Source organism: Canis lupus, chromosome 23 (genome assembly GCF_011100685.1).
Source record: "Canis lupus familiaris isolate Mischka breed German Shepherd chromosome 23, alternate assembly UU_Cfam_GSD_1.0, whole genome shotgun sequence".
Lineage (NCBI taxonomy): Eukaryota > Metazoa > Chordata > Mammalia > Carnivora > Canidae > Canis > Canis lupus.
This window is the reverse complement of record NC_049244.1, coordinates 14,143,140-14,163,775: the sequence shown is the minus strand read 5'-3', so window position 1 is coordinate 14,163,775 and position 20,636 is coordinate 14,143,140. Positions and strand designations below refer to the sequence as shown.

The 20,636-nt window shown below is 44.1% G+C and overlaps 1 protein-coding gene and 1 long non-coding RNA gene across 3 annotated transcripts in view; one reads left to right on the top strand and one right to left on the bottom strand.

Annotated features, from left to right (window-relative positions):
• The window catches only part of TGFBR2 (transforming growth factor beta receptor 2), an 89,959-nt gene extending 70,377 nt beyond the window's left edge, over positions 1-19,582 (top strand). For both annotated transcript variants that reach the window (XM_038570626.1, XM_038570627.1), the window contains exons 5-7: positions 727-868; positions 13,745-13,872; positions 16,869-19,582. In XM_038570626.1, the coding sequence (XP_038426554.1) occupies positions 727-868; positions 13,745-13,872; positions 16,869-17,048 (450 nt within the window). In that variant the 3' untranslated portion in view covers positions 17,049-19,582. The remainder of the gene's footprint in view (positions 1-726; positions 869-13,744; positions 13,873-16,868) is intronic.
• The window catches only part of LOC119865358, a 29,510-nt gene continuing 19,601 nt past the window's right edge, over positions 10,728-20,636 (bottom strand). The window contains exons 2-3 of the long non-coding RNA XR_005376915.1: positions 11,288-11,387; positions 10,728-10,930 (exon numbers count right to left, since the gene is read on the bottom strand). This is a non-coding gene — a long non-coding RNA (uncharacterized LOC119865358). The remainder of the gene's footprint in view (positions 10,931-11,287; positions 11,388-20,636) is intronic.

The window sequence follows — 20,636 nt, the reverse complement described above, 5'->3', positions numbered from 1 at the left end:
TCAAGATTTACATGCTACAAAATCAAACATTTAAAAGTGATTCCTTCCCTTTGAAATATCTTTCTCTTTTTTCCTATGTATACCAATGTTTTCACATTATCCGTCATTTTCTAAACAAAACTACATAGCATATCCATCAAAATTATAAGATGATCTAGATTTGGTCTTTTACTGTTGAAATACTTCCGTGCAGTTTAGTTTAATAGAGATTTTATGAAATGATACTACATTCTTGGCACACTAGAATGTACCATGGAGTAAACAAAGAAGATTGAGACAGTCCTTAAGTGACTGAAACAAATGGCAATAATTCTTATTTGCCCCACAAATCTCGGTGTTTTGGGAATGAGAAAGTAGTTAATTTGCAAAAGCAAAAATAAAGACCTGAAGTGTCACAGAGGTTGTCTCCCCAGTTATCTGTGAGGATGTTATTGTATAATATGATGACATATATCATGAAGCTAGATAAAGCAGCTCTGGGGTTTGGCATTTCCTTATTTTGGTATACTTTGTTTAAATTTTTTAAAGTGTTTTCAGGGAGAAAAAAACCTATTTTTAAAAATAATTTCATAAGCTGTACCTTTCTTTGCCAGTCTCATTATTTAAAAGAGCATTGTGCTTTTCAAAGATCATTTGCATGTGTAGAGAACACATATCGGTTATATTTTTAAAATAAAAATGCAACTGGAATTAAATGATGGGCCTCTGTGTCTCTTATTGCTTTAGGTGGGAACTGCAAGATACATGGCTCCCGAAGTCCTAGAGTCCAGGATGAATTTGGAGAACGTTGAATCCTTTAAGCAGACTGATGTCTACTCCATGGCCCTGGTACTCTGGGAAATGACATCTCGCTGTAATGCAGTGGGAGGTATGTATGGACTGCCATCATGGTGCAGGGGTTGATGTGTCTTCAAAATGATGTCATGTTGTTTGCTTCCATCATAATTCCAGGGTACCGAAGAGTTAGCCCCACAGTAAGAGCTAGTTGAGATCTGTTAGTATGTACCCATTCCAGAATGATTGGGAATTGCACTAAAAAAGCCTAGATTTTTCAGCTAAAAGCCATGTTTGGAGCATAAAGGTTTTTTTTTTTTTTTTTTCTCAAGGATTTGTATTTTTTAATTTATTTAATCATGAAAGACAGAGAGAAAGAGAGAGAGAGAGAGAGAGAGAGATCAGCAGAGACACAGGCAGAGGGAGAAGCAGGCTTCATGAAGGGAGCCCAATGTGGGACTCGATCCTGGGTCTCCAGGATCACGCCCTGGGCTAGAAAGCAGCGCTAAACTGCTGAGCCACTGAGGCTGCCCAATATAATGCTTTTTAATCCCCCTTTTGAAGTATAATTGCTTTTCTCTTACATCTTTCCACAGATATCTAAATATCTGGCAGGAGATGAACACTGATAATATTTATAAGAATTAGTTCTATTTATCAAATGGAAAATATTTTTCAGGAAAATGTCTGATTTTTGTCAGTTTTTCTATTTTAAGGTTTTTAAACCTTAAAAATGATAAGGTCCAGGTGGTGGATTTGGCTCAAAACTTATTTTTATGGAGATGACTTTCCTTTGTTGGAGAAAACAAAGCAGGATGATTTGATATATATTTGTTTAGCTTTTTAAAAATCTAACAGAGAGGTGATTAAGGAATGCAGTATTCTTCAGGGATGGGAGGTGGATGCCCCATCCACCTCCTGCTCCCCGGACATGAGAATGGCTCAGGTCTACATTTTTACCCTTTTCTGATTCTTTTCAGTAGTTTCTATAATGGTCTTAGCTCTCACCTTAAAATGTATGCATCTCAACTTGATCCTGGCTAGCTGCTAAATAAAGCCAAGCCAACTCCAATTTTATTTTTAACTCTTTGTTTTATAATATTTCTAGACTCTCAGAACAGTTACAGAAATAGTATGGGAAGTTCCCATATACTCTGCACCCAGTTTCCCCTACTGTTAACATCTTAGCTAAACCACAGCACAGCTATTGAAGACAGATAAACATTGGCATAGTACTCTTAATTCATCTGTAGAAGTTATTCGTATTTCCAAGTTCCAGGAATGTCCTTTTCTGGAGCAGAGTCCAGTTCAGGATCCAATATTACAGTTAACATCCATGCCTCCTTAGTGTCCTCCAACTTGTCACAGCTCTTCAGTCTGTGTCTTTTGTCTTTCGCGACCTTGCAACTCAAGAAGAAGTTAGACTAGCTATTTCATCGACGGTCTCTCACTTGGGGTTTTTCCAGTATTTCTCATGGTTGAGTTGAGATTGTGCATTTGGGGAAAGAAGAGCATAGAAATGGTTCTGTGCCCTCCTCGGCAGCTCATAGACGGGGGCACAGGATGTTGGGGTGTCTGTTCAGTTTGGTCCTGGTGTCTGCCAGGTTTCAACCCTGTAAAGATACTATTTTTTTCCATTTGTTATTAATACATATCTTATAAGAAGGTGCCTAGACCTGTTTCTAAAGATAATCAACACCTGTTTTGTAAGGATGCTAGACCTGTTTCATATCATAACTTTACCTACTGTCAGTCATTCTTTCTGACAACAAATACGATTGCCATGTTTGCCTAACAGTGATTTTCTATTTTTTTATCCCTTCTACATGTATTAGTAGATGTTCTACTATAAGGAAGATCTGTCCTTTCTCTTACCACCCCTGGTATTTATTCTTTTTCTTAAGCATTTATACCAGTATGGAGTTGTGACTATGTATTTTATTCTATGAGTGTCCAATATCAGCAATATTTATTCTGTTGCTCAGATTGCCACAGCTTGGTCACTGGAGCACACTACCCAACATTTTACTCATGGTGGATCTGCTTGACACCACGCTGGCTCTGAGTCTTCATCCTGATAGAACTTTCTTAGCTGACTTTCCAGGATGGGTCCAGGTCACTCCTTTCCACTGGAAACCTTACCATCCCATCACCTATTTGTCTGGGTCCCTGCAAGGCGCTGGCACTTCCTATCTGGCTGTCTTGCCTGAGTTTCCTCCCACACAGCACTTCCAAAACTAACTTGGTTTTTCCTTGCACAGTGAAATTTGTTTAACCAAGTTTCAGCCACTGAGAATAATTTTCTGCTTGAAAGCTTTGACAGTTCCAAAATGAATCCTCAGACCGGTATGAGTTGTGTAAGAGACAATGCTGTTGTCACTGTCAGAATAAATTTACCTAGATTTCGGTATTTTTTCTCTCCTTTCAAACCCGTTATTCTATAAACATGAGCTGGAGATTGTGTCTCTGTCTTTCCCTCTGTCAGCGCAGCCGCCTTATTAAGGCCCTATGTGAGCTCCCTGCTTTCATTGTTATCAATGACTGAAGCCTTTTCCTGTTGATATTTGCTGAGTGGGGAAGAATTCGGGCTAATGGGGGAAGAAGTGAGTTCACCAACTTTTACAAGGTCTAAAAATGGATACAGTATAAACAAGTTTTCCCAAGGAAGGAACAGGATCTCATTTGCTCAGCTAGTCTCCAAAAACCTTTCATAACCTTTAGGATAAGAACAGACGGCTTTTGGGGGAACCGGAAGGAGGCCATCCCGGTTCTCGTGTTGTTTGATCTTAAGCCCACAGTCCTGTTTCTCCCATCTCTTCTCAGGCTGCAGAAACCCAAGTTATTTATCTGTGCTCACGTTGGTCCAACTGAAAGCATTTCAGTTGATTTACTGTGTGAACTCACGTATTAAGCTCTTTTGTTAACCTTCTTTTGAAAGTATTGTTTTTTGGTTTAGGGTTGTTTTTTTTTTTTTTTTTTTGAGGGGGGATGTATCTTAAAAACATGAAACAGATTCCTAGCCTTGTCTTAGTTTCAGAGACTTTTCTTCTATATTTCAGGAGTCCCGTGGAAACAGCACAAAGCCCACAGGTCAATGCCTTCCCTCCCAGCTGTTTTAGATACGTGGTAGAAGGACAGGTCTTGCCCTCAGGAAGTTTGTAGCCTACTGATAGACTTTTATTTTTTCTTCTTTACTTTTTAAAAATTTACACATGTGGACACATTTCTTAGAAATAAAATGTCTAATAATTCCTTCCAGTTGATATGTTAGGCTTTAATTTTGAAGGTGTGAGAAGAGGACAGGATATAAAAAAGCTTTCCTTTTAAGCTTGAACCTTTTCTGTAACCTGAAATACAATGTATGTAATTACTGTTTTTCGTGGACAGTCTCGTTTCAAAAAAAAGGAAATGCGGAATAGGAAGCTTAACTTAGTATGATCTCGATTGTAGATCGAGATTTTATTTTGCCCCACAGGTCAACTAATATTCCATCTGGTTTTATTCTGGGCAGCAAAGCATCTAGCTGAACTGTGGTAGGATACTAACCATCAGGGGACAGTCGTGCAAGGAATAAGACACTCCAGCTTTCCCACCTTTTTAAAAAATACTTTATTTATTTATTCATAAGAAACATAGAGGCAGAGACATAGGCAGAGGGAGAAGCAGGCTCCTTCAGGGAGCCTGATGCGGTCCTCGATCCCAGGACCCCGGGATCACAATCTGAGCCAAAGGCCAATGCTCAACTACTGAGCCACCCAGGTACCCCAGCTTTTCTGCCTTTAAGTGACTTGATTCTGTTCTTGGGGTTGAGCCCAGACTCTTCCCTGGACTCTGAACCTCACCCTTGCTCACCTTTTAGGCTCGTCTCCCCAAGTACTGTTGTTCCCCACTGCACGTCTTCTATGAATGTGAATGTCTTTTAGGTCTCAACACTAGGCTTTGTCTCATGCCATTAGCTGGAACTGAAATAGACTTTTAAACAGGCAAGTGTGGTTCAGTTGTGACCAGCGCTGCAGGAAGGTAAGGCAAGGGCATGGGAGGCTGAAAGCCCATGTCAACCGAAGGGAGTAGACAGTAGGATCAGGCAGGGAGGGTTAGGTCAGCTCTGGAAGGAAGAAAGACTCAGGAGTGTCATCTTGAGTTACTTTTTTTTTTTTTTGAGATTTTATTTATTTACTCATGAGAGACACAGAGAGACAGAGACAGAGACATAGGCAGAGGGAGAAGCAGGCTTCATGCAGGGAGCCTGATGTGGGACTCGATCCCAGGGGTCCAGGATCATGCTCTGAGCCAAAGGCAGGTGCTCAACCGCTGAGCCACCCAGGCATCCCCCTCTTGAGTTACTTCTTCATCAGCCTCTCCTCTGTGCAGAGCGGCTGAGGGGGGAACAAAGAAAGAGAGGACGCTACGCTGGAGAAGTCTCTTACCAGATGAGAAAATGCAAACAGATGATAATAATCCTCTTTGGAAACCAACTAGTACAGCTCCATTTGCACCAGAGAGCTCAAGAAATGGTCTGTAATAATCGAAATTGGTGGTCAAAAGGGAAAGGTTTCCTAGTGGAAGCAGGTTTGATCATGAACAAAGCCATGAAGGAGGAGTAGTGGCAGTTGCTTCAAGGGTCAGCTCATCCTGTCTACCAAGGACCACTGTGCTGTGATCGGCTGCATTTCACAGATGGAAAAAGTGAAGTGTCAGGAGGTGGGCAAGCTGTGCAGCCAGGAATCAGAGCCTTGCTGTCTGACTCTAGCCTGCTGGCCCCAAACTTCCTAGGACACCGCTGGCCTGACCAGAGAAGGACATCTTCAAGGACAGCTGCCATCACTATTATTATCATTATGGACCAAGCACCCGGTGCTACTTTGTGCATCCTGGCTTTTAATTAGATGCCTTCCTGGAAGTAGCTGGCAAGACAGTCACATGCTTGAGGAAATGTTCAGTGATGGTCTTACTCGTGAAAGTCTCCAAGGGTTGATGTGCCTGTCTCCTCTGGGTGCATCTCTGTTAACAGAATCACAAAGCTGTTCATTTCTGAGCATGTTATAGGCTCATGCCTTAAAGTTGGAGATAATTTTCTTGTCCCTTTTTTCTCTGAAGATCTATTTATTCATTCCTTCCTTCCCTCAGATATTTATTGAGTACGAGTTACATGCAGCCATGTTCAAAATGCTAAGGACACAGCAGTGAAAAATTAAAAAAACAGTCTCTGTCCTCAAGGGACAAGGATTATTTGAAGAGCTAATATTCTAGAAAGACAAACAGTGAACAAATAGATACGTGATACAACACTAGGGGTGGAAGGAGGCAGATATGACGATTTTAGAAAGAAAAATAAAGAGTTAGGGACAGAATGTGACAGAGGGCATTATTTCAGACAGTTGGATCATCTGAAAGAATACAAAAGTCAAGAAAACAGGTCTCAGCTGTTCGAAGAAGAAGGTGATTGGTCTATTACTGTCTTATAAAGAGGAAGGAAAGTCATGAAATCGTCATTCAGCAAAGACAGACGCAGAGACTGGCTCTGTTTTACAAAGAAATCTCTGTCCGGCTTTCGGTTTGTTTGGTGTTCATGCAAGTGTTTGTGGTGTGTGGGAGGCGGATGGAGGCGGGGACCCTTTCAGGGCCCCTGTTGGCGAGCACAGCAGGCACAACATTCACATCATCCCCAGCCAAAACCCCAGCCAAAACAGGCCCACAAGCAAACCGACTTCCAAATCCCTGGCCATTTAGTCCTTTGAATAGAAGCTGACACACAGCAGCCAGCCGAGCAAGCGTTTAACAAGAGGAGAAACATAGCTCCTGAGCAGGCTGTCAGCTTGCCACAGCCTTGTAGAACAGACAGAAAGTGCACATGCATCAGAAGGAAGGAAAGACAGAGAAAACAACAACAACAAGGAGCAATAAGGGAGAAGGGCTGAAGGGAGACAGGATAGAAGCGCTTCGTTTTCCTGGGTTTCAGGGGAGAATAATCTGAAAGCAGATATAAAACTCAGGGGTGCTGCTTTGGGGAAAACTGTCAACAGCGTTGCTGCTCTGTTAAGTTGGAACTGCATCAAAACAACAGCTGTGTTCCAGATGCTGACTTCCAGAGGAACAGCACTGTGTCCCAGAGACTTGCCCTCTACGTGCACAGAACTGGGGTGGGGGGCAGGAGTGGCAGGGAGAGGCAGGCGTGGTTTCTCTTCAGAGTCTTCGGAGAGAAATTAAAAGAAGCTGCAAGGATCTGGGAGCACAGGGTGGCTTCCATTAGTGAAAAGCCTTGGGGGAAAGGCTGGGGAAGGGGAGCTGGAAAGAAGAGCAAGTTGTTCCCAATAAAGAAGTTTCTTAGAAAAGGTATAATTTGAGGCCGTCAGGGAGATAGTGAGGTGTTGGGCCTTGCTGTGTCTGGCAATGGAGACAGCCCAATGGTGGAAAAGAGACTTGGTTGGACTGAGTGATTCTGTTGTATGGGCACTTGGGTTGGGTGCCTCAGAGCCTGGACCAAGAATTGAGCCTAAGTGCTTTATTTGAGAAACGATCTCAGGAATTGCCAGTTAGGGATTGGGGAAGTGAGTTAGGAAGGAGAAGGTAGCCAAGAAGTGGCGCGTTATTGAGCAGGGCACCACTGTGGACAGCTGGAGCCCAGTCCTGCCGGGAGCCCTGGATGCAGAATCCAACACACACCACTTAACTTGCAAGGAAGCTGGATGTCTGCCTTCCAGCCCCCATCCGTATTGAGTCAAGGGTTGCTCCTGAGGCTGTTTGGAGGGGGAACCCAAGCTGCCCAGCCTGTTCCACATGGAGTTGGGCCAGTGGGCCTGGAAAGTTGTGCAGCCAGCTGTCTTCCAGGAGGATACTGAGTAATGGTGCAGGGAGCCCTCTCATCCCTTAACTTGCTTGCTCTGCAGTTCTACAAAGAAGGGAGACCTGAGCCTGGGCCTTGTTGGATCAAATGCTCAAAGAGGAACTCTAGAAAACTAGAAAAGCATGCATTAACTCCACTCCCAACCCTTCCCTGATCTAGTGCTCGCAGCTTCAGTGGTGACAGGCTCATTTTCCCCACATCCACCACCACCAGTCTCACTTGTTTCCCTAAACCCCAAATGGACGAATGTTTGGGTTGAATGTCAGTAAATAATGGTAGTTAAGGAGAGGGCTGCTCTTCGTAATCAGTGACTTTTTGCATAACTTGTTTAGAAATTACAAACTATCCCCATTTGAGAGGCTCCATAAGGTTCCCTTTCTCAGAGTCATGCGGTGCGGAGGGGCCAGCCAAGGCAGGGAGGAACACATTCGTCACATTTGTGACAGGCATGTTCCCACCTGGGGCTGCCCCAGCTGGGCTTGTTCTGGTTGGGGGGAGAAAGAGCTCCCTGAGATGCTTGGTAGAGAGAACAAAGCATGCAGGCTTCCTAAAAAGGCAAAGCCATTTTCAGAGTAACGGTAATATAGTATGCAATTCTGAGTGTTTTTCCTGGAATCCAGCGCACTCTCTGGCCTCTCTTTTCTCAACTGTGAAATGAAGTGTTGGATCATGTCTTTGAAGACTCTTCTTCAACATTCTCTGTCTGACTCATCTGAAATGCTTAAAGTATGTTTAATAACTCGTATTCACTTCCTCTGTCAAGATGCAACTTCTGTGCCTTGCCAAACATTTGCAGCAGTGCTACTCCAAGTGTGGTCTGTGGACGGTGCTGGTCCTCAGATGGGTTGTCCCTTATTTGTGCTATGATGAGGACAGAGAGGGTATTCGGTGACTTTAATAGCGATTTGTTGTTGCCCACAACACCCAAGTAGTGTTCATTTCTCTTGTGATTTGTTTCTATGGTGTTTTACTCAAGCCTCAGTCCCCAGTGATGGGGGAGGGGGAATGGCAAAGCACCTCATCTTTTATAAAAATATATATATGATTTAGAAGTGCTCCTTGTAAACAATAAAGGGAAAATTTAAATCACCTCTCACCCAGCATTCAATCTAAGCCACTTTGGTGCAATTAGTGATGAGGAGTGAGAGAAAGATTTGCTTTTGCCTATATCCATTTGTTTACTAATTTGGAGTTTTCATCACATGCATTTTTCTAAAATAAAAATAATTTAAGCACCAGCATGAAAAATAAATAGATAAGGATAAAAGATAAACAGATCGGGATAAAAGATATGTGATTCGAACCCAGCAGTTTTTCCAGAGTGGATGAAGTGTCTCGGCCTCCAGATGCCGGAAACCACGAGAGACAGTTGGAGCTAACACTAGCCTCTGGTTTGGCCAGTCACGCCCGCTGCTCCATTTCCCAGGACCATCCAGGTGTCAGTACTTGACAGTCTGTCCCAGGGAGGACCATCGGTACCCACCTGGCTGACAGAGGCCTCCTGCCCTCAACCACCTGCCCTGGAGTTAAGGCCTCGACCCTGGTGTCTGTGGCCTCCTCCTTCTGTTGAGGCAGAGCAGATGTGCTTCACATCCCAGGGGCCCCTGGGCAGACCTGAGGAGCAGTTAGCACAAGGCCTCTGGGAAGAAAAGGCCTCCAGCATAGTGTCTGGCAGCGGTTATCTTCTGCATCCTGACAGAGGCCTGAGAATGGCCTTGCCGTAACAGTCACAAGAGGAAAAAAAAAAAAAAAAGAAATACCCCAAATAAAGGAAGGCTGCCTGACAGTGGTTTTCATGACGGCCACAATCAGATATTAAAGCTGGTGGCTGGAGAAGTGTTTCCAAGCCTAGGTCATCTTTACATACATTCTAGGGTATGACTAAAAAAATGGGTGGGAGTAGCATGTTTAAACCGAGGCAAAGAGCAAAGAAAGAGGAATCGCGAAAATCCGCAATAAGACAAAAAGCCCACTTAGCTATTTTGGAAAATATCGTCTTATATAAATATGACATCCGCCAGGAGGTGAAGTAAAGGCCAGCTTAAAACGTGCATACTTTATTTTTTATTTTCATTTATTTTTATTTTTTATTTTATTTATTTATTTATTTTTAGAAAGCACAGGCAAGGCAGGGGCAGAGAGAGAGAGGAAGAGAGAAGATCCTTTAGCAACCACCACCCTCAGCACAGGGTCTGGTGCAGGGCTCACTCTCACGACCCTGATATCATGACCTTAGCCAAAATCAGGAGTCAGACTCTTAACCAGCTAAGCCACCCAGGCATCCTTCTTTTATTTTTATTTTTTTAAGCATTCATGCACTTTAAATCTCCATCACCTGAAAGACTACTTCAGTGTTAAGGGATTAGGGTGTGCCTGTTTGGGTCACATGATGGTTACCCAGACTTGTCTAATTTAGACTTTGAAGGAGATTCATAGATTCACACTCTCCCAGTTCAGCTTTCAGGCTATGCTTGATCTCCTTTCCCTGTAAAATCTCCCACAAGTCACAGACTGGTACCAGGCCTCATATCACTCAGGGATACTAGAGAATCTCACATCTTTCCAAGGATTTAGGAAGCATAGGAAATAATCCAGTTACAATTCTCCTTGCTCTGGGAAAGGACCATTGCCTTTGTCTTCTTTTCCAAAGGAGCGTTCATTACCTTTTCTTTAAGCAGAAAACAAGTCCAATGTCCTATGCCATCCTCTCTGACCTCTCCTCCATTCCCCATGAAAACCTGCTTTGGCCCCCACGGAACGTACAAAATTAGACACTGTGGTTTATGCGACTTTGAAGATTAGGACTAGAAATGAAATAAACTGGCTGGGTTATGACCTCAACTATGGAGACTTTTTCTTTGTCGTGTAGGAATCTCAGCCATGAGGTCGACACTTGGGATTGATGCTGATCCCACCATTTTCCTTCGCTGACCTTGGCCATTCCCTGTCCCTTTCTGAGACCCATGCTGTGAGAATTATTGATGGATTAGTACATTCATTTTTTTTAAAGAAGATGTCCTCTCAAGGCTTCCTCGGGGTGGCTTTGCAACCAGGGTCAGATGGGGCAGTTTAACTTAGAGGTTGACCTAAAGAGAAAGCACTTCATTGGCAGCTATCTTAGGCCAGCTTTACTAGAAGTAGTCTGACACACAGATTTTTGTGCAATGGTTTATTGAGGATGGGTTTCAGGGTAAGGGACTAAGAGAAGCAGGATGGGGAAGACCTCAGCAAACCTGTAGTTTCAAGAGAGGTCTAGCCTCAGCCTGATCTCATGGGAAGCTGTAGAGAGTGAATTGCACCACAGTGATCTCCCTGCAGAGGCAAGAGGGTTAGACAATTAAAACTGCCATTTTAATTTATCATTGGCTGCAGGCTTGCCTCTTGGGGGTGAGGCTTTCTGGAAACCTCCAGGCCAGGCAGCTCTCTCATCAGCCAAGGACAATCCTCCAGGGAAGGGCAAAGGTATGAGCCCTCAGGACTCAACACCTGTGGCAGCTGGGTCTGGTGCTCCTGGCTTAGTAAAAGGATCCAGGAAGGGAGCCAGTGACACCAGTTATGGCAGCCAAAACAGTTGGAAATGGAAATGGGGTGGACTAGGTAGATTAACTAAGGAACGTTTTATATCACATATAAATCCTATCACATTATATTGTATTTGAAGATACATACCTCAAGGCATGGTACCCAGAGAGCATCATATTGTTCGATTACATTGGAGTACGAGAGAAGTCTGGAGGGGAACATGGAGGTCATCCAATCCAGCCCCTTCCTTTTATAGAAGAGAAGAGATAGGTTAGAGGAAACTACTGAGAACCAGCTCTGGTTACCAGTCCTCTGCTTTTGTCTGAATTCAACCCAACTCCTATCTACTGAATGCCTCCAGTGTGTGTGGCATGATCTTAAGCACTAGGCAGAGAATTGGAAGACTCTAGACTCAGCTTCTGCCTTGGACCTTAGGAATTCACAGTCTATAAAAGATCAGGGAATAGAAGAAAGAAATAGGAATATAACGCGGATCAGAATCCAGATCTCACCTCTAGAACAGTAAAGATTAAGTGCTATGGCACCTGAGGGCAAAATGGATACACAGAAGGCTATTTTGTGCTTGTCTCAATGTGATGGGAGGCCTTAATCACAAATCTCCAAAAAAACAGATGGTATCTTGGCTGCTCTTCTATTTGGGGGGTGGAGGTGGGGATATCACAGAAGATGGTTCTGGGAAAGGGAAGAAAACAAATTAAACAGGAATAGGCCAGCTTTTTTCAAAATGTACCTTGAAAGCTCCTTCAACTCTAGGCCTGGAAGGGCTAATTATTGAAAGTTTTACTCATTAAACAAGATTATTTTGTTAAAGGTCAAAGGTCTTACTTTCTGTGGAGAAGAATGTTAGATACAGCCCATCCTCCCTTCCCAGTGCATACATGCAACGACATGTATGTTGATCCACCCACTTAAATTAGTGTGTTGTTTTAGTATTCACCTAGAGTTTAAGCATTGCCACTTTGGACAGGACCTAAGATTCATTCATTCATTCATTCATTCATTCATTCATTCTTCAACAAAGAATGTGATGAGAGCCTCTTGTATATTTGTGGCCCTGTCAGGGGTGCTAGGAATACAAGAATGACAAAAGGGAGTTGGAACCTGCCCTCAAATGCTTGCAGTCTTGTTAGATGACAAATAAACATGTGATTATATCAAAATATGATACAGGCTAAAATAGAGCTCTGCCCAGGACACCTAGCCAGGAATGCCTTGGGGGATATTCAAGGAAGTTTCTGTAAAGAGATTGACCTTAGTTGAAATCTGAACCCCTAGGGAAGAGGTATTTCACCCTCTCTTATCTCCTTTGTATCACTAAAGGAGAATTACCTTTCTAAATTTTGTTTGTTGGTGTGTTATTAATCTCTTTCCGTCATCCTAGTAAACAGCATTGCTCAACATTTGTGTCATCAGTGCTATGGTAAGGAGCCTTTATAGACATTGTTTTCTGTGTGATTTTTGTTTGTTTGTTTGTTTTTTAAGTAGCCTCCACACCCAATGTGGGGCTTGAACTCACAACCCTGAGATCAAGAGTCACATGCTTTACTTACTGAGCTAGCCAGGTGCCCCAACATTTTTTATCTTCATTGACACTCAACATCAATGTTTTTCCTTCATGGAAAAATATACATAGTCTAAAATTCACCCTTTCAACCATTTTTAAGTATTGAATTCACTAGCATTAAGTACATTCACAGTGTTGCCTAACCATCACCATTACCTATTTCCAGAACCTTCTCATCCCCCGCAACTGAAACTCTATTGCACTCATTAAACAATAACTCTCCCTCTCTTCTCCCCCCAGTCCCTGGCAGCCACTGTTCTTTCTGTCTCTATGAATTAGACTATTTTAGGTACCTCATAAATGGTATCATGCAATATTTGCCTCTTGTGACTACCTTATTTCACTTAATATTCTTAAGGTTCATCCATGTTGAACCATGTCAGAATTTCATTCCTTTCGAGGCTGGATATCCCATGAGGTTTTCCACCACATATTAAACATGCTTGTGTAGTGGGGACCTTAAGAACTATCTCCCGAGAACCATCACCCCATTGAGAATGCTTGCATTAAAATGTAAGCTCAGAGGGCACCTGCATGGCTCAGGTGGTTGAGCATCTGAATCTTGATTTCAGCTCAGAGGGTGATCTCAGGGTTGTGAGATGGAGCCCCAAGTGGGCTCTGAGCTCAGTGCAGAGTCAGCTTGTCCCTCTCCCTCTGCTCCTCCCCCTGCTCATGCACTGATATGCGCTCTCTCTCTCTCTCCAAAATAATTAACTAATTAATTAATTTTAAAAATAAATAAAATGTAAGCTCAGTGACCTTGTTGGTCTTGTTTTCACTGTCCCCAACTGTTAGCACAGTACCTAGAACATAGCAAACCCTCAACAATTATCTGTTGCATATTTCTCAAGCTCATTCCACAACCACTCCTTTTATTTTAATCCACTGTTCTTAAAAATTGCTCTCAGAGTAATCACAGATATATCCTGATGCTCAGTGCTTCAAGCTCCTCAGCCAGTCCTCTCAAATTGTTCATATCCACTCTCAAAGGCCTTGTGTTCACCTGCTCTCTTTGACAGAAGTGAAAGATTATGAGCCCCCGTTTGGTTCCAAGGTGCGAGAGCATCCCTGCGTTGAGAGCATGAAGGACAATGTGCTGAGAGACCGAGGACGACCAGAAATTCCCAGCTCCTGGCTCAACCACCAGGTAAGGAGTGGCTGCTCAGAGGGGAGAAGATTTACCTGAAGTAGCCCCTAAGATGGGAGAGAATTTTAGGCTATTGGGCTTCAGCCTAAGGGCAGGTCTCTTTGTGTTCTAAGATCCTCTTACTTTTAGTTTAGTTTAGTTTTTTAAGATTTTATTTATTTATTTATTCAGGAGAGACACAGAGGAAGAGGCAGAGACACAGGCAGAGGGAGAAGCAGATTCCCTGCAGGGAGCCCAATGTGGGACTCGATCCCAGGACTCTGGGATCACGCCCTGAGCCAAAGGCAGGCGCTCAACCACTGAGCCACCCAGGCGTCCCTGTTACATTTTGTTTATTAAGAACATTTCGATAAAGCGGCATGGACCTTATTGTTCTAAGTTCCAAGCAGGTAGACATTCAGAGAAGGCTCTCAAGGGCACTTGTCCCACTGTGCTAGTCCGTTTGTTTCTGGGTTAAAATATTTTGTTCACAGCCTCTGCCCCTCACCCCTCAGCCTTCACCTAGAGTTCTTGTGTTGTGTTGCCTTCTGGGTTCCAAATATGTTCTCCTGGGAATCTTCAGCTCTAGGAGGGAAGTACTTAGCAGAGTGAGAAGTAAGCAGAGTTTGGCAGCCAGCTGGCTTTGGGGGGTGATGGCCGCGTGCTCAAGGCCATGTGTGGGCCACGAATACAGTTTGCAAAGAGGAAGCCAGTTGGGGAATAAAAGAAAGCCAAGAGAAATAGGACAGTGCAAGTGAACAAATAGGAAATGTGTCTGTGGGGAACATCTTCGTGGCTGCAGTCTTTCCTTTTGAGATGGTAGGCAAGGCCATCTGTGCAAGGGCAATAGTTCTGGACTTACAGGGTAAGGGAGAACTATCCAGATTCTTTGTCTGGGGGCCTTTTGACGAGGGCAATGGTCAGAGAAAAGAGAAGAGGCAGGTTGCGAGGCCGAGGGGGCCGTGGGATATACCCAGAAGAGAGTGTGAAGGAAGAATGTGAGGGAATAGTGTCCTCTCTCACCGACAGAACTGATCTTTCTACTGAGGAAAACATTTTATTGCCTCCTTTGAAAGAATTCCCTTATCCAGTGAGGGCTGGGGCTAAGTCATAGGTTTTCCTCGGGGCAAGGCAAATGGAGATAAGAAACAGAAACAACAAATCACGCACAATCAGGAAGACAGATGGAGCAGGAAGCCGGGTCTGTGCCAGTCCTGGCCTGGAGCCACTGCAGCAGACAGACCCTAATAAAGTCTGCGGAGACAGCGAGAACCAGGCCACGGTAGCCCAGGACTTCCCCAGGGTTTCGGGCAAAGCCTCTTTGACTGAAAACACAAGACTGTTTGGTGTTACGTCTGAAATCAGGAGGCACTGGTGTTATTTCTTGAAGACTCTGTTGCCTCCTCCGCTGTACAGTTCTTGTAATGAAGCCATTATTCATGATGATAAAATTCTGGAAAGAATTTGCATAATACATTTTTTTTCTCTTAATGAGATTTGTTGCCCTATTGATTTCAAGTTAATGCTTAATATTTAATTTAATTTACTGCCTGTAATTACAGTGCCAAAATGAAATAAATGTTACTTGTGTACCAACAATACCACTACACTCTTAACAGGCCATCAATCAATACCGTCAATTAGGTGAATTATACAATTAATTCAACATCATGAATTCGCTCACAGGTCGGGAAAGAGGGAGAGGTGCCTAGGTGTGTTGGGAAAGTTACTGGTAGTAGATGTTGAACTGGAAAGTGCTGGGATATATCCATCCCACCTGGACCACTTGTGTGAAGGATCACCAATGACCATGCAAGCCTCTAACTGCCAGGAGCACACTCTGTTTCTGCCCATCCATTTATTGCCCGCTTTATTGCCAAAAAAGGGCTTGAAATGATAAAAATATTTGCAGTGCAAAATAAAAATGACTGTGAGTGTAGACCCATGCCACCATACTGGGCAGCATTTCCTGGATGGGCCTTTTGAATGAGCCCTTTATGGGCTTGGACTAAGCCCTCTGATGTCACCTGGAGTCTGGCACAGGTGACCTACCAGACAGCTGCTTCTAGAGTGCAGCCAGATGTTGCTGGGGGGCAGTGGGGTATAAGAAGCCATCCTCAGCAGCTGTTGGAAGCTGTCCACGGAACAGGTGACTTTACAAGTTGAAACCAGGCTAAAGCCTAGACTTCACTCTGATTGGGGTATTCAGTGCTGTTTAAATAGAAATGCATGTATAATTCCAACTATAAAGATACTCTAGAAAGGCAAAACCCCAGAGACGTTAAGATCTGCAGTCTCCAGGGGCTCAGGGAGGAAAGAAGAAGGGGTGGTGGGGCACAGATGATTTGGGGGGATAGGGAACTTATTCCATGGGATACTATAATGGTGCATACACGTCACTGTATGTTTGTCAGAGCCCCTACCATGTACCCCGATATGAACTGTGGACTTTGGTTGGTTGGTAGTGATGTATCAGCATTGGTGCATTGATTGGAAAAAATATACCACACTGAATGAAGCAAGAGGTCGATGGTGGGGGAGGAGGTATGTGGCAATCCTCTGGGCCTTCCACTCAGTTTTGCTATGAACCTAAAACCACTCTAAACAATAAAGCCAAAAAGTGCCCCCCCCCCCAAAAAAAGGAAATGGTGACAGAGCATTAGGGGCCACTTCATGGGAATTTTCTGGTATTGAGGATGCTACTGTACCCCTGAGGCCTACTGTACCCAAGAGGCCGACTGGGGAGTCCTTTTGGTCTCTCCATTTCACAGCCTGTTGTGATCAAATGGTGCAGGGGAGCAAATGGGCACAGCAGGCTTCCGGGACAGTGCACTCCCCCTTTGTTCCACAGACAGGCAGCTGGCCCCATCTTGTGGGCGCTCAGTCAGGACGTGGGAATGCTCGGGCTCTTTGGCACCGGGCCTGTGCCGCAGAGGCAAGGTCAGTGGGCCACCCCGCCCTCCGAGGAGCCCGCAGACCAGCAGCTCAGGGTGCCTGTGCCTTCTCTCCCACTGCAGGGCATCCAGATGGTGTGCGAGACTCTGACCGAGTGCTGGGACCACGACCCGGAGGCCCGGCTCACGGCCCAGTGCGTGGCGGAGCGCTTCAGTGAACTGGAGCACCTGGACAGGCTCTCAGGGAGGAGCTGCTCTGAGGAGAAGATTCCCGAAGATGGCTCGCTGAACACTACCAAATAGCTCTTCCGGGGCAGGATGGCCTAAGTCTAAACAGGCTGCCCCTGTCACCAAAGAACAGAGGCAGCAGGAGGCTGCCCCTGAACCTGAACCAATGCTTCCTGGAAGCCCAGGGGGTCACTCCCCTCCCTGTAAGCTGTGGGCATTGAGCAGAACCCCTGGCAGCAGGGAGTGGGTGACATGAAGCATTCTATGCCTTTGACATTGTCATAGGATAAGCTGTGTTAGCACTTCCTCAGGAAATGAGAATGATTTTTACATTAGCCAATAACATTTGCACTTTATTAATGCCTGTATATAAATATGGAATAGCTCTGTTTTATATATATCTATATATGTCTATATCTATATATATACAGCCATACTCTGGAAAGAGACAAGGAAAATAAAATCAAATATCCCAGGATATTGGTTTGTTTGGAGAGCTCCGGAGCCAGGCGCAGAAGGAAGGGATCCGTGACAGCATTAGCACTTGACAATCACACGTGCGCTGGTTTCCTGACTACATGAGGTGGGGGCTCCATGTCTCAGAGCCTGCTGTGGCCACGCTGCACTTGCTTTTGCAAGATAATAATTCCCTGCGGGGGGGGGGGTGCTTTTCTGGCCATGGAGCCAATTATAGTCGCACTGTTTGGGGACCAGATCCTGGGGGTCCCCAGGTGCCACTGTGTCTCCTGGACTTTTCACTTGAGCTTCAAGCCCACATCTGGTTTGTGAGCCATCTTCCTCAACCAGCTCAGATGCCTTGTCCCATTTCTAAGAGCTTAAAAGTTCTTTGAGCTCCTTTTTTTACCTTTGCAGGCTCTACAGGCGTGAAAAGCAGGACAAATTTCCCCACTGACAAAATTGACACATATTCTACTAAGGAGAGATCATTCTTTCTTTATCTTTAATTCCCACCCCCTGCCCCCATATCTATGCTACTATACTCTCGGCCAGTGTCCCTATCCTTTAAGGGGAACAAATGTCCCCGTCCAGGGTTCGTTGTGTTTGATTTTTTGTGAGGCTTGGCTTGAGCCTGTAGCTTTCTATGCAAACACCAGTGGGTTCCATCTTTCTGGGCTCCTGAATGCTCAAGAATATCTTGGGCTAGTCAGTAGGATTTGAGCTGTGCAGCACTGCCATGATCAGAACTGTTTCCTCAGGCACTCTGAACATGTGTTTTGCTTGGCCAGCATGGGATTTAACAAAATTGAGCCACTTTTTAAATATTTGGAGGTTTTGGAAAAAAAAAAAAAAATCTGGATCCCGCAAGTGAGGATAGATAGCAGATGGTTTCCACTTTTTCCCAGTCCACATTATTCACAAAACAAAGGTGTGGACACACTTATAAAGCTGCTTTAACTTCTCAACGTAAATATTTGAGTTTTCCACTGCCCACCCCATCCCAGTCTGGGAGTTAAACCTGCCCCTAACCAAGGCACCTCAGAAGAAATGTGCCTTCCATCAGTCACTCTCTGGCACTATACTATGAATTTGATTCCCTCCCTCTTGGTCTGGTGTTAAGATTTGAAGTTGGTCTTTTCTTGGACTGAAGGGGACCCCCTCTAAGGGGTCCCAGGTAAGCCAAATCTATTTTGTCTATGTATTAAGAGCGTTCGCCCCTGCATTAGGGGAGAGGAGCTCTTACCTAGAAGCTTTTACCACGGTAATCAGCCTCTCCACCATGCCAGCCTTCCCGCCCTTTGCAGGATTTGCTAGCCAGGACTTGAATGTGGGACACCACGAAAGTCCCATTTGCAGTAAAGATGCCTGTGTCCACGTGAGCAAGAACAAAGAATGAGCTTTAATACTCCATAGAAACTTGTTAATCCACGAACAAGTGTTAAATGCTGCAAATAATCTCTTTTTCAAAAATGTTTTTGAAGCTACCTATTTTCAGCCAAATAGGAATATTGGAGAGGGCTGGCAGGGAGTAGATGAGTTCCATTTGGATTTTTGGAAGATCTCATCTCATTGAGGTTTTAGCAGATGTGCTGCGATTTGGGATTAGGTGAACCTCATCGGCACCCTGCTCCTGGGTTGGGCTGAGAGAATTTGGGACAGTTTGCCTGCAGTACCATGGAAGCGCCCAGAAATTCCAAGTACCTTAGGATTTGTCGATGCTGTCCCAATAGCTGTTGCTCATCGACCTCTAGTGGTGAATTTCTAGAATGCTGGTCCATTAATGGGATTTTCCAAGATCCAAAAGAGCTTTATCACGTCTGGGTGGTCATCAGCATAAACTGGAATGTAGTGTCAGATGATACTGTGGCTTGTTTTATTATTTTTTTTCTTTGTCAAGAAGAAGACCAAGGAATAACATTCTGTAGTTCCTAAAAATACTGATTCTTTTGATTTACTACTATACATAAAGGGAAAATTTTATTCTTTTATGGAACAATTCAGCAGTACTCATGTATTAAAATAGGAATGTGAATGCTATATACTCTTCTTATATCAAATGTCTCAAGCACCTATTTTCATTCTATGCATTGTTTGTCTTTTATATAAATAAAATGTTTATTAGATGGAATAAAGCAAAAATACTCAGGTCAGCTTCCTGCCTCCTGATTCTATTCATCATAAGTAAGCCATTTAACCTGACTTGGTTATTCTGTGGTTTATGCAGGAAAAGTCACAAGACACATTCTCTCCAAATTTCCAGTAGTCATCGTCTCCTTCAACTGACAGTCTCGAGTCCTTTTCTTTAAAAAAAGCAATCGCAAAAGTTCCATAATATGAGATGTACCGGATGCCACTGGTGGCCTGGGCATGAAGTCTCTAGGTGTCCCAGCCACCACCTTGCCTGTTCCAGGAACTGCCTCCAACCACATGACTGCTTGCTTCTTCCAGGTTTTGGCACAGCCAACCCTGCTGCTAAGAGCTCTCTTCTGTTTCTTATATTTTCCTCTTCCCTCACATTGCAAGCCGTTGACTATCTATTTCACTTCTGTCATGTGTCATGCTTCTTCCCTCTTCCTTCCTACTTAGCCACAGCATCCTACTTGGGGATTTTAATCAGGGTTCTCTGCATCATCAGATGAATGTGCCTTAGGCAGTCGGTTCCAGGTCATGGCTTATAGAGCTTCTGGTAACTACGACTACTGCCCAAATTTTGTGTTACCTGTTTTGGAATCTGAGAGATTCTATGGCTTCTTCTAAGTTACCAACTGAGTTCTAAATAGTTAAGATTCTAAATATTTAACGTGATAATGCCTTTCTATATCTCAGCACTACTGGCGTTCTGCATTGTATAATTCTTTGGGGAGTGGGCCCATCCTGTGCATTGCAGGCAGCATTCCTGGCACCCACCCCACAGCTGTGACAGCCAAAAATGTGGCCAAACATTGCCAGATGTCCCCTAGGGGACAAAATCACTCTCAGCTGAGAATCATTGAACTGGATAATGTGGTCCCATACTACTGTGAGCGTGAGTTACAGTGCTATCTTAACTAGTAGCTCGGCAATTTTAGTGGGAACCTCCTCCTCCATTTACCAGCTATGTGACCTGGATAAATTACTTAACCTCTCCGTGTCTCAGTTTAAATATGGTAAGCTAGGCCTCATCCTATACAAGATACCATTGCAATAGGAATACATACAAAGGTT